General features: G+C 36.1%; 1 protein-coding gene across 4 annotated transcripts in view; it reads left to right on the top strand.

Moving 5' to 3' along the window:
* Window positions 1-8,215, top strand: part of LOC107870850 — a 44,773-nt gene extending 36,558 nt beyond the window's left edge. For 2 of the 4 annotated variants that reach the window (XM_047413141.1, XM_047413144.1), the window contains exons 11-22: window positions 701-1,028; window positions 1,632-1,725; window positions 2,108-2,216; window positions 2,531-2,802; window positions 4,444-4,571; window positions 4,945-5,179; window positions 5,873-6,061; window positions 6,204-6,490; window positions 6,567-6,750; window positions 6,840-7,082; window positions 7,662-7,750; window positions 7,864-8,215. In XM_047413141.1, coding sequence (XP_047269097.1) covers window positions 701-1,028; window positions 1,632-1,725; window positions 2,108-2,216; window positions 2,531-2,802; window positions 4,444-4,571; window positions 4,945-5,179; window positions 5,873-6,061; window positions 6,204-6,490; window positions 6,567-6,750; window positions 6,840-7,082; window positions 7,662-7,750; window positions 7,864-8,011 — 2,306 coding nt within the window. In that variant the 3' untranslated portion in view covers window positions 8,012-8,215. Of the gene's footprint in view, window positions 1-700; window positions 1,029-1,631; window positions 1,726-2,107; window positions 2,217-2,530; window positions 2,803-4,443; window positions 4,572-4,944; window positions 5,180-5,872; window positions 6,062-6,203; window positions 6,491-6,566; window positions 6,751-6,839; window positions 7,083-7,661; window positions 7,776-7,863 lie in introns of all 4 variants that reach the window. The other 2 variants (XM_047413142.1, XM_047413143.1) reach the window with 2 other exon arrangements.
* Window positions 8,216-14,200: the final 5,985 nt, after the last annotated feature.

Here is a 14,200-nt window from a genome sequence, read left to right on the forward strand (position 1 = left end):
CTAGAAACTGTTGACATTTCTTCAGAACCGAGTCCCATATCCTTTTTGATCTTGCTTTAGCCCCCAGAGGCATACCTGAGTAAATAGATGGTAAGGCGGGACTTCACCTCCCATGACTGAGGCAAGAAGATCAATATTTGGAACTAGATTAATAGGGACACATGGATCTTCCTCCAATTAATGTGCAAACCTGAAGTGCCTTCAAAGAGTACTAGAATTATTCTTAAATACCTTAACTGCTCCTCTTTTGCCCCACAAAAGATCAACATATCATTAGCATATTGGAGATGTGTCACCTCAAGGCTATCTCCATTTCTTGTTGCCACCTCAAAACCTGAAATCCATCCATTGTCTTTTGCAGTCTTGATCATAATATTAAGACCTTCAATGGCACGGATAAACAAAAAAGGGGACAAAGGATCTCCTTGTCTTATACCCCTTTGGGCTGCAAAGAAGCCTTTAGGTGCACCATTGATCAATTCACAGTGGACATGCAGAACCTGAAATCCATTTTTATTACTTAATTAATTTGTTCTTGTTTATTTTTTGTAAAATGGTCTCATCGGCTCTTCAATTCAGTTCTCATATTTGTCGTCACTTTTTCTTGATAATCCTTGCATAATGAACATTGCCTCCATAGGAACTTACTTTAAATACAATGTGTAGAGAGTAATTTTTTGTGATATCTCTCTTGAAACAGTTATGGGTTCATTGGAGCATTCACTGACAAGGTTGTCCGTCTATGGTTCAATGCAAGCTGATGGAGAAAGCTTTGGCAAGTATAGTTCAGAGGACGATAATAGGGTTCTTTTAGACATAGGTCCTGGTGGTGGATCTGGCGGAACAATTCTTCTATTTGTTCAGTCTTTAGTCCTTGGTGATTCTTCTACTATATCAACTATGGGAGGGCACGGTAGCCCTAATGGTGGCGGCGGTGGTGGTGGAAGGATTCACTTTCATTGGTCGGACATCTCTGTTGGAGATGAATACCTGCCTATTACAAGTGTAAGAGGCACGATCAATATCGGGTTCGTATCTAATCTACTGTACATACTCATTGCATTACTTGAATTCACTTGCTTAGGAAGTTTTGTTTTCTGAAACAGCAAGTAATAAAGATAAGCTTTATAGTAGCTTATATTGAGTAGTTTCTTTGGATCTGTAACCTTGATTCTTTCAGGCCGTGACCTAGGCACTTGAAGGATAAAACCATAGATATGTACCAAGTTGAATTGTTCCTACTAACCTGTGAACACGGGGTTCATTAAAAGGATAACAGCACATTTGGTTTGCATTATCTTTATTGATCCAGATAATGAGCATCTTAAGAGAGTAAGACTGCTTTTCTTGACTGTAAATGAGAGCAGTTTCAATCATGTAGGTTCTGAATCAAAGAACAGACCGGTATCTAGCTTCTATAACATGAACCTTTGTTGTCTATGTAATGTTCATTAGGTCAGGCACCCAAACTTTGTGGATCAGTGTTACTTTTTGAGTTTTCAAGGCTAGATAGTTATTTCTGCTGTTGCTACACTTGGTTGTGCTTAAAATTTACATTCTTGTACTTTTAATGACACTTGTCTATTTAATTCCAATCCTTATTGGATATCATTCTGATAATGGAAGTGCAGGGGAGGAATTGGTAGAGGTCTGGGGCAAGATGGAGAAAACGGGACTCTTAGCGGCAAACCTTGCCCACAGGGGCTTTATGGGATATTCTGTCAGGTAACCTGTAATTTCTACTTGCATTATTCAAAAAAAATTGCATTATCAACACTTGCAATTTCTACTTAAGATTGTAATTACTTGAGAAAGATTTGGGGCCTGAAGAATTTGATGCTCGTTCAGAAAAACGATAGAAAATTGTATGTGTTGAGATTGTACATTACCACTACTGCATGTTGGCTAATCTTGTTGCACATCAAATGGTTTGATCACACTTGCATTGTTTTTACTTCTGAGTTTTCTCTCTCTCTCTCTCATTCTTGCATTCAATGTGTGCTGTCCATGATATTTGGATAATCTTTTACTCTGTATCTTATGAACGTGGAATCCATGTTTAACCTTATAATTTTCCGTGATTAAATATGTGGATGAAATAACGCAGGAATGCCCTATTGGTACTTATAAGAATGTAAGTGGATCAGATCGATCCCTGTGTGCTAAATGCCCGTCTCATGAGCTTCCTCATCGGGCTGAATATATTTCTATACGAGGTACGTCCAGTCTTTATTATGATAGTTCAGTGGGGATTTCATCCGGCACTTTTGGCGAGTTATTATTTTTCAGTATTAAGTCATATTAATCATATTTCTTACTGGTAGATTTTTCTCGCAACTCCAACTGATTCCGGATTTAAGGATTTCTTGATTGATAGATGTGTATAAGTTGGTGGAAGAATTGGTGAAATAAGATTGTTCTTGTTGAATAATAGCATTACTATAGAGTGTGATTTGTAAGAACTTTAAAAGTTTTCGCAATCAATGATTTTATCATACAAACTTTTTGGGGTGGTGCTTTAATGCTGCAGGTGGTGTCACTGATACTCCATGTCCATACAAGTGCATTTCTGATCGATATCACATGCCACACTGTTATACAGCACTTGAGGAATTGATTTACACCTTTGGTGGCCCATGGTTATTTGGTTGTCTTCTTTTCAGTCTCCTCATCCTTCTAGCTCTTGTTCTTAGTGTGGCTCGGATAAAATTTGTCAGTGTCGATGAATTGCCTGGTCCAGTGCCAGCACGTCGTGGATCTCCAATTGATCGTTCATTCCCTTTTTTAGAGTCATTAAATGAGGTCCTTTGATCCTCCACCTTTATTTTGACCATTTCTTTTTCGGAAAAGGACCTAAAATGTCCTTCAACTATGTGAAATGGTGCAAAAATGTCCTCCGTCTATTTATTGGGCCTAAAATGCCCTTCTCGTCTATCTATTGGGCCTAAAATGCTCTTTCCATCTACCTATTGAGGCTATTTTGCCCTTTTATTTTAAAAAAAATTATATGATACCATAACTTATCTTTATTTAAACTGCATAAAATTCCTATCATTTTTATTAATATTAACCAAATAAATAGTGCACAATATCAATTTTTCGACATTCTAAATTGATCTGATAAATAAAAAGAAAAACAACATAAATAGCCATTTTAAAAAAATTATTGCATATACATAGCTGTATTAGTTGGTTGTCAGCATATAAAATATTTACTTTTATAACATATCCTAATATATAGAAAAATAATTATATATTAAATTTTCATATTTCTTAGTTATTGCCTATTTTTATGGACACCTTTGTTCATTCATTTTTTTTATATACTATATCAAAATTTTATGTTTTTCATTTTTATTGCCTGCTTTCACGTTGCCTCCATAAAAATATATGATATATTTATATCATAAAAATTCATGGTATATTTATATATTATATAAATTATATTTATATCATAAAAATACACGGTACATTTATACCATACAAATTATATTTATATCATAAACATATATTGTATATTTTAGATATAAAAAGTTTATACCATGTAATACTGGAAATATATATTTATATTTAATAAATAATTTTTTAATAAGAAAAGTACTTCCGACATAATGAGATATACCATGAATATTTATCTCATAAATTATATAAAAAATATAATAATAATTGGACTTTGCCATAAATTATATTTACACAACAAAATACATGGTACATCTGTACTTCCAACCTAATGATTTTTATTCCATAAATATTTATCCATACAAAATTATGGTTAACCCACTATATTAGAATTAAAAATACACGATAATGAAATAATATTAGATGATTAACATACGTAAAAACAAAACGAAACATACACGAGCAAATAATGAAATACTTAGTTTATTTAAAAATATTTGAATTTTGAATATAAGAGAGAGATTTGAAAACAGGGATTATCTTTTCCACTTTTAATTTGAATATTGAAAATATATCTCTTAAATTAAGGTGAATTGATAATTAGTTATAGCATTAAATAAATTATAAATTATAATTATCTTTTCTGATTTTTTTAAATGGCTATATATGTAAAAAAAAATATTATTTTTATAATATTGGAAAAGTACTATTATTTATGTAATTAAGTTTTAAGGATGGCCTTTTCATGTAATTTGCCTAAATAAAAGGGCAAAATAGGCCCAATAGGTAGATGGACGGAAAGAACATTTTAGGCCCAATAGGTAGGTGAAAAGGGCATTTTAGGCTCAATAGGTAGATGGGAAGGGTATTTTAGGCCCAATTGATAGACGGAGGGCATTTTTGCACCATTTTACATAGTTGAAGGGCATTTTAGGCCCTTTTCTGTTTCTTTTTTCAGCTACTGTTCAACCAAGATTTATGCGTGGAATGTTAGAAATGTCCTCTTGATGGGTATTCTGATTTAATGCAAGTGTGTTATTTTAGGTGCTGGAGACAAGTAGAACTGAAGAATCGCAAACACATGTGCACAGAATGTACCTTTTGGGGAATAACACTTTTAGTGAACCTTGGCATCTCCCTCATTCTCCTCCTAAAGCAGTAAAAGAAATTGTGTATGTTCTCTCTTATCTGCTATTGGACTTAAGGTTTGCCTATGCATTTCATGCAGAAATACTCAAAACTTGTTCCTCATTAATACTAGTGGTTGAAGAACCTATTTGCAGCCAATATGTTAATGTCTATGTTGATAGTTTTTTTATAACCGCGGTGTACAGGCCAGCTTGCGGACACCTCGACTAATTCCACGGGGTTACCTGCTACGTCCTACTCCGCTTGGATTTGAACCTGAAACCTCATGATTCTCAATCCACTTTATTGACCACTAGGCCACACCCTTGTGTTCTGTGACTGTAATTTCTTTTCATCCAGATGTACTTGAGAATTTTATAACATTCAATGACATTTTCGCATTGTTAATCATATCAGATATGAAGATGCATTCAACAGATTTGTGGATGAGATAAATGATTTGGCTTCATATCAGTGGTGGGAAGGATCAATATATGGCATACTTTGTACTTTTGCATACCCACTTGCATGGTCTTGGCTGCAATGGCGTCGGAAGAAGAAAATGCAGAAGCTGCGTGAATTTGTTCGTTCCGAATATGATCATGCTTGTTTGCGCTCTTGTCGTTCACGTGCGCTCTATGAAGGGCTCAAGGTAATATCATATGAACCTTTCACCTAGTTATCATTCCTTCAAAAATTGTAGAAGTTTGTCAAATAATCTGGTAACCGGTTAGAAAATGCTATTAAATGTATGTAGTAATAGAGTTCCTAAATGTCAGTCAAGATATTTGCGTATGGCGTCCATGCAATTTAATTTTCTCTGTGAAGATATGCTTTTAAATTTAGAAACTTAAACGAAACTCATATAGCCAACCCTACCTTGATTGGGATAGAGATGTAGTTGTTGTTTTTCTATAAAATGCTCTTTTATATCGCGTTACTACAACTCTACTACTGTGTAAATGAGCCACACTTATCTGTATCTATCTTGGCAGTTGAGGGTAGGTTTTCTTCTGGATAGCTTCATTTGAATGACTGAATGATTGAAATGAAATGAAAGTAAGTTGAGTTTCTGGATGTGATCTCTTTTCACCTGAAACACCATCAACCTTTAGAAATATGCTTAGGCATGGGTTTAGCTTGTTTATGAAGCATGAACACATAGTTGCAGCTTGTGAGTAGTAAAGATTGTCTCCAACTTGCAGGAGATTACAGCTTGTAGGATTTAGTCTGATGCTGTTGGTTAGACTCTTGATATTTGCTGCAACTTTTCGATGCCATTTTTTGATTCATTCTCGTGGATGCTTACTACCATTGGTGTTGATCAATATCGATTCTAGTGTAGGTAGCTGCAACTTCAGATCTGATGCTTGCATATGTGGACTTTTTCCTTGGAGGAGATGAGAAAAGAGATGATCTGCCTCCTCTTCTCCATCAGAGGTTACCAATGTCTATACTTTTTGGAGGAGATGGATCTTATATGACTCCTTTCTCTCTTCAAAGTGACAATATACTGACCAGCCTCATGAGTCAGGTTTGTATTTATTGCTTAAGTTAGACAACTGCGTGTTCAGGATTTTGTGGGTAAATCATTTCTTTTAGCACTTCTGTTTCTCCTTTCTTTTAATTAGAAAATTTTGAAATATGATTCTTCTTCTTTTTACATCTCATTGCAGTCTGTGCCACCTACAATTTGGTATAGATTAGTTGCTGGTCTAAATGCGCAACTTCGTTTAGTTCACTGCGGACATCTGAGGTCCAATTTTCGTCCAGTTATTAGCTGGCTCGAAACCCATGCAAATCCATCTTTACTTGCCCATGGCATACATGTTTATCTTACTCAGTCTCAACCTTCAGCCAGTGGTTATGACCAGTTTGGACTACTTGTATGCACTGTCGAAAATGAACCAGTGATGCCATCGGAAAGCCCGAACAGATCTTTATTGCTTGAGAAATACCCACGGTAATTATTCACATGTTACTTTAGTTTTTTGCTTTGATCATCCTGTAGTTCCTTAATTCTTTTTCCTTGAATGCAGTACGCCTGCTAATCGTTGGAGAAAGGCATTTGATCTTGTTAGAGTTAATGAACATGCAGCAATGCAGAGAAGAATACCTGGAGAAATTTTAAATGATAAAAACCTACAGGCTCTTAAAGGCCAATTGACTCTATGCTACCCACTTTATTATATAATTCGTAACACAAGACCTGTTGGCCATCAGGTATGTTTGATCTCAGGTGCTTTGCTGTTCTTCTTTCTTGATCTGTCAGCCTCACGATTTGCTCATTGATGCGTGTACTATTCTTGCAGGATGTTATAGGTTTGGTTATCTCAATACTCTTACTAGGAGATTTTAGTCTAGTCTTGCTCACATTGCTACAGCTGTATTCAATTTCAATGCTAGATGTGTTTTTCTTTTTGTCTATTTTTCCTCTTGGTATACTTCTTCCATTTCCAGCTGGAATCAATGCTTTATTTAGCCACGGACCTGCACGATCAGCGGTGCCTGCCCGTGTCTATGCTCTGTGGAATATCATTTCAACAATTAATGTTGTAAGTAGCCAGGGACTATTTTTCTTAAAGATTCCATACCTCGTGTTCCTTACCCTGTCTTTTCTCTTTCGCCTAGATTACCTTGATAAATAATTGATCCTCCATGCTACAGCTATGCCTTCATTTGCTTGGTGTTTAGAATAGGAAAGGACCTTTTCTGATTCTAGGCTTTAACTCCTTACCCTCCTTTTTTTTCTTCCAAATGAATAGCAAAGTAAATGAACAATTTCTTTCGTCAAACTTACTGTATAAAAGTGAATTCCTATGCCGTATGTTCAGTCCAATTGCTAAAGTTCTGAATGGAATTTGATCTTGTCCATTTTAAGAGTTCAAGGAGCATCGATATGAACTATTATTAGTTAATGTTAATAATTTTAAACCTGCTGGTCATGTGAACGATATAGATCCTACAATCATACCTCTGGATTAGTCTAATAGGCATCATTATACTAAGAATTCTTACCCCTCACTGCTAACTCACTTGTATGGCTTGATGAGCTTTCTTAACAATGATAGGTTTCGCTGACCCTGATATTTCATATTCTGAGCCATTCTTTCTTCTCGAAACATCTGCAACAGGTAGTAGCTTTCATTTGTGGATTTGTTCATTTTCATAGCCAATCCTCCGCGAAAAGACATCCTAACTTTCAGTCCTGGAATTTTAGCATGTAAGGAGCGTCAAGTCATCCTGAGGCAATGGCCACTTACCAGTAAATTACATTATATTGGTGGATGTTATTAATTTTCTGACATGGGAACGCGGTGTTGTTTGTGGGTGCAGGGACGATAGTGGTTGGTGGATGCTGCCTACTGGACTTTTCCTATTTAAAACAGCTCAAGCAAGTCTTATAAATTACCATGTGGCCAATCTTGAGATTCAAGATCGCACACTGTACAGTAATGACCCTGATGTTTTCTGGAGGTCATAAAAGAAAACAAGAAAAAAGAATCTTCCTTTGTCATTCCTTTATTGGTTATTTTCATTGTCTATAGTTTGTAGATAGAGGTCAATTGTGTATAGGATAAAACGAGGGTGTTCTTGCAAGCTGGTATGCCTGTGAGGTATGTGGAACCATGTTACGAATCTTGTGAAGAGACTTCCTAATGCATATAGATGTTGAATTTTATGTTTACCATGATTGATAATCTTCTTAGTGAAACTGTGTACTGCATTTGTGGCTTGAAGTCTGTTTTAGCACTGTACTATTTTGACCTTGTGCCTCGTCTTTTGTCTCAACTACTTGCTACCACAAGTCGAGTTAAATCTCACGTGCTTAGTTTCTTGATGTAGTCGGTAGTCCAGAGAGATTTTTCTTTTTTGCTTTTCTTTTCCTACGGCTATCTGAGAAGCAGGAAATATCCAACTTGACCACTACAAATAATCGAAATTTGAACGTGACAGCGAATCACATCACATTTCCATCCTCAGGCTGGCAGATTCCACCACAACAAACTCGGAATATTGTATACAAATCTTATCTGGACAGGTTTCCTACTAGGACATCCAACATAACTTCCAAAGGTTGGCAGATTCCACCACAACAAACTCGGAATATTGTATACAAATCTTATCTGGACAGGTTTCCTACCAGGACATCCAACATAACTTCCAACATTTCCCATCATCTCAACATCATTCATTCTGGCCACTTGTGGGGATGTTGCCGCCTTTGATTTTATGTCAAAGGAAAGACATGTATGAGTGAATTTCTGATGTTCTCGGCCGGATAAGTGGGAAAGACGTTTAGGTTTCGAGGTCCATGGTTTACTTACCTCAACTGCTCATGATAAAGTTGTCAATTTTCCCCCTTTTAGAGACCTTGGAGATGGAATATTCAATGCAGCAGATGAGATTTGGTAGAAACCGGAAAACAACCAGCATTGAGTTCTGACAGAGTTCGTTTTTGTGGGGTCTAACCCATGTAGTAAATCTCACGTGCCAAATTATTTGACTAGAAAATGAACAAGAAAATATCTGTGGAGAAATTTGGATTTTTTATCCTTTTATTTTTTTTTCTAAAAAAAAAAAAAATTGTACTTGGAGCTCAAGTTTATTCATCGTTTAAGGATGATCATTCTTCATTGTTTAAGCCGTCCCAAAGATTATATATCCTTTGTAAGAGTAGGAAATCGAGAGAGCAATTATCTAAGGTGTAATTGATATATCTCTTTTTTCTTTGCTAATAGTTTAAATGTAGTCGTTCTCTGGTAGAGATGTAGGATCACTTTGATCCGAAGTATGTTAAATTCTTGTATTCTTTCTTTCACGTTTTTGCCAACAACTGGTATTACAGTCGAGGTTCTCTCTGAGTATGCTCAGTGGTTACAGTATAGTCTTTACTTTCACATCAGAAAAGAATTATTGGTCTTCTGTATTGTCATCTACTCCATTTCAAAATAATTGAATTGTTGAGGTATGATACACCCCTTAAGAAAAATCTTTTAGGACATAAATTGTAGGTTATTTTTTACTATTATTCTTTTTATTGTTCTTAAATTACTATTCTAGAAAATGTGAAGTACTTAAGAATCTCATTAAATGAAAGGGTAAAATTGAAAGAAATTTTCAACATATCTCTTGAAGAATTAACAATTCATTTATTTTAGATAGTAAAAAATAACTCAACAATTTATTTATTTTAAAATGAAAAGAGTAATAAATAATCTCTGTAGCAAAAAAGTGAAGAACAAGAACAATGAGTTTCATAAAGTTTGAAAAGATAAAATTCAGTGGGCACAACAAATGTGGGGGCAACAAATTAAATATCAAAAGCAACAAATGTGGGGGCAACAAATTAAATATCTTTTATAATGAAGTTATTTAAGAGTGAAGGTTCAATCTATGCTATCGACGGAAAGTACTCAAAGGCACATCAGATTCAGATAAGGAGAGATTGAAGGGGGGGGGGGGGTGTGTGTGTGTGTGTGTCGAGTGTAATCCAAATGTTCCATGCCCCTAAAGTAATCTGTGAAGCGAGTAAAGAACCAACGAGATTGCCAAACAGTTGTGGAACAAGTTGTAAGTGCTTTACCAGGATCGTTGGTGACAACAAAGGATGTTTTTTTTTTTTTTATAAATCAAAGTCGGACCCATTTATTACAAAACATTATTTTGCTTTACATGATCAAGTCCAATAGTGACCTGGCTCAAACCAAAAAGGAAAAACACTAAAAAGCAACAAAACAATTATTAAAATTAACTAATATGTAATAGAAAAAGGGAAAGTGAAGAGATAGTGGAAGTCTTTAGTCTCTTCTACCATGGAATTGTATTTTTGGAACAGAGAATCATTCCAAGCATGGAATCAAATGTTAGATTGGTGGATTGATTTCTCCATGGAATTGCATTCGATTCACCCCTGCTTCTTCGATGTCATTCAGTCTCCCCTCTTCAGTGTCAAGTTCGAAGTCCACTTTTAGCTAAGTCTCTTAAATTCTTGATATCTTATCTTCATTTTTCTAGGCATTTTAATCTCCTTGTCACTAGATCAGTGAATTGAACCTCATATGAGATTAATACCACCACTAAATCTAAGTATAAAAGAGATATAGAATGCCTAAGAACTATGGATCTTAGCTATTTTCTTATACTGATGCAGATGTACGAAAATTTTCTGATATGTGGATCTGTTAATGTGAAGGCCAAGATCCGTCAAACTTAATTTGGTATCGAGGATACACCCAAAATTCTCACAGGTGCGGATATCCAAATCAATAAAATTTTTTCAGTCTGAGAAGTTAATTGGCGTTCATATTAATTACCAGCATATCTAAGATGCTAAGCATACCTCTAAATCCATGTGAAATTACTGTCGTTTTCCTTTTCTCTGAATTTTAGTATGCCTCTGCTTGCTAGGATACCTGTGAAATTACTGTTGTTTGCCCTCTCTGTTAACAGTGAACCTTGCTGTTATTTCCTCTGTGTGTTGGCTTGACGGCTTAATGTTACTGCTTAGAAAATAGTTACAGAAGTGCTAAAATCTTCAATGATCTCTCTCATAACATTTGGCAGACTTTGCTTGTCTAGGATTAATATATTTTTTCCAATGCAAGGAGTATCTTGAAATTAATTTATTTGATGAGCACTTGTAAAAGAAAACACAAGATTAGCAAAAAAATCAGCAAGAGTATTTTCGTCCCTTAGGGAGTGTTGTACTCTTACTGATATGGTCTCCATTAACTCAAATATACTTCTCATTTCCTCTGTAATGAGCGAAATTACAAGAAATGACCTGAAGGGTCATTAAAATATCCATTAGAAAAGTACTTTTGTCAGCTAAAGTAAAGGATTATGATGTACCTGAAGTCTTGAACAAGTGAAGATATTGGGTCCACATCTCGCTCTCGATCTCCCAAGTAGACTCCTCTACGGGCGGTGCCTCCATCGAACCTTAACTAATAGAATCTCTCTAGTCTTCAACCACCTGACATCATTAGCCAAAATGAGCACAGGCTCCTCCACAAAGGTCAAACGCTCATCCAACTGGACTGAGTCCCAACTAAGCACATGAGAGGAGTCAGGAATGTATCACTGCAACATAAAAATATAGAAAATAGGATGGATAACAGAAAAGTCTGGGGATAATGCTAACTTATAGGCCGCCTCAGCTATTGTGCGAAGAATCTCAAAGGGTACAACATATCTGGGGCTGAGCTTGCCTTTCCCCCCAAAGCTCATCACACCCTTCATGTGCGATACACGGAGGAACACCCGATCAATAATTCCAAACCTCAAGATACGAAGTCTATGATCTACATAAGTTTTTTCCTACTATGAGTTTACCCTCAACTTATCCTTAATCACCCTGACTCTATCCAATGACTCCTGAATCAAGTCGGTACCATCGGGCATAATCTCAAAGTCTCAAACCATCTGATCGGAGAACGACATCGCCTACCATACATATCCTTAAAAGGCGCCATTTTAATACTAGAATAATAACTATTATTATATGCGAACTCTACCAAGTCTAGGTGTTACTCCCACTGACCACCAAACTCTATTATACAGGCTTAGAACATATCCTTAAGAACCTGAATAGTCTGCTTGGACTGCCCATTGGTCTGAGGATGAAAGGCTATAATAAGATCCACCTGAGTACCCAACTCATCCTGAAATACTATCCAAAAGCTAGAAGTGAACACTGAACCCCGATCCGAAATGATAGATATAGGTACACTATACAAATAGACTATCTCACTATTATAGATACAAGCTAAAGTCTCGGTGCTGAAGGACATCTTAATTGGAATGAAATACGCCGACTTGGTCAGCCGATCTACAATGACCTAAACACCATCGTAACTAAAGGAATACGAGGCAACCCACTAACAAAGTCTATGGTAATCCACTCTAATTTACACTTGAGAACAGGCAATCTTTAAATTAAACCATTGGGTCATTGCAACGCCCCGAATCTGATACCCGGAATGCTACACGGTGCTCATGTCTCCAAAGGACCACAAGCTAACCCATGACTGATATCTATACCAGAACACTGCAAAATATACTATATAATGCAGAAATAAAGGCTGAAAGACCATAAGTTTCAAAATTGTAATATAACTGATAAAACATAACATCTGGATGGGGTATGAAATACCCAAAACAACTGAAATAAACTGTTTTAACATGGTAGTCTGAAAAGCCTCTAACTGTCTGAATAAGGAGTTGATGGGATATGTCCCCAACTAACTTCAACTACTAAAATAAACTAAGTAATGAAGAAATAAAGTAATGATCACGTCCTCGAAGGATGAGGACTCACTGCTAACTCTGACTGCTGAAAATGGAATGCTACTGATGCTCTGGAGCTCGTGCTTCTGAACCTATGGTATAAAACACCATAGCACAAATGCGCCGGTACTTTTGAATATACTGGTATGTAAGTAAGGTAGGCTGGATGCAAAGGATTCAAATGCATGAACAATGCTAACTGACTGAATAACATGAACGTGAGAATACATGCATGAATAAGTGACTGTGACTGAATTCGTGATGGTACTGACTATTGAGTCTGATTACTGATAACATGAGTCACTGATAACTGATATAATTGATATTAAGCGATTGCATCTGACAGTCTAGGTTCTAATGGAACTAACTGAGTTGCATACTATTTTGAGTTGACGGTATCTGTCAGTCCTAAAATTCCGAAGAACTATCTGAGTTTTATTACTGAGACTGATTCTGAAACTGTAACTATGGGAAGTAGTCATCTAACCGACATGCCCCAAATAATACATTATAGCTGAGTTGGAGTCTAATCTGTAACCCTAATTGGAAGGGTGTCAATACCGCACCACTGGTAAAGATAGGTTATGGGTGACCCTCATCTGACAGTGTCCCCAAAAGAGAATGGTGGGACCCTCATCTGACAGTGTTTATCCACCTCATCAACCCTCATATGACAGTGTTGATGTCTCAACCTATGCTGGCTACATAGTTCTGGACGCAAGGATGACTTCTAAGAATCATACCCTCATCTGATAGTGTGTGTTCCCATCCTTGGGTTCACTCGGTGCTAATTTCTACTCCCATCTGAATAGACACTGAACATGATTAACTGAACTGGACTACACTGAATTCATGGAGTTCCGTTAACTGACGGAATACTATTGAGATTACTGAAGTACTGAGCTTTCCTGAGTTACATGACTGACTCAGTTCTATGGATCATGGCTTGACTGAGGATATTGTGAAACATGTCACTGACTCTAGGCACACAACTATATTTTTCGGGTACAAGTACCCCCAAGACTCGATATAAGAAAACTGACAAAGCATGATTTTCTTGAATACAGGACCAACATCAACAATACATAATCCATTAGCTAAGGCATTTCATCAAACACTTGACATACATAACTTGTACATGAATGGGGATTTCTTATTATCATACTAGTATAACACTTTGCCTTCACATAGGCCATTAATCAAACATATGGGGAGCATGCTTTGGTTATACGATTATCAACACATCTAATAATCATGTATACATAAACCAACTTATAAATTGAAGGGTTTATCATGAATACCGCATAAATCATCACATATTAGAATCAATTCTTGTAAATAAATAGTCTATAACTTGGAACGAAACCAACCAACAACATGA

This window comes from Capsicum annuum, chromosome 5 (genome assembly GCF_002878395.1).
Source record: "Capsicum annuum cultivar UCD-10X-F1 chromosome 5, UCD10Xv1.1, whole genome shotgun sequence".
Lineage (NCBI taxonomy): Eukaryota > Viridiplantae > Streptophyta > Magnoliopsida > Solanales > Solanaceae > Capsicum > Capsicum annuum.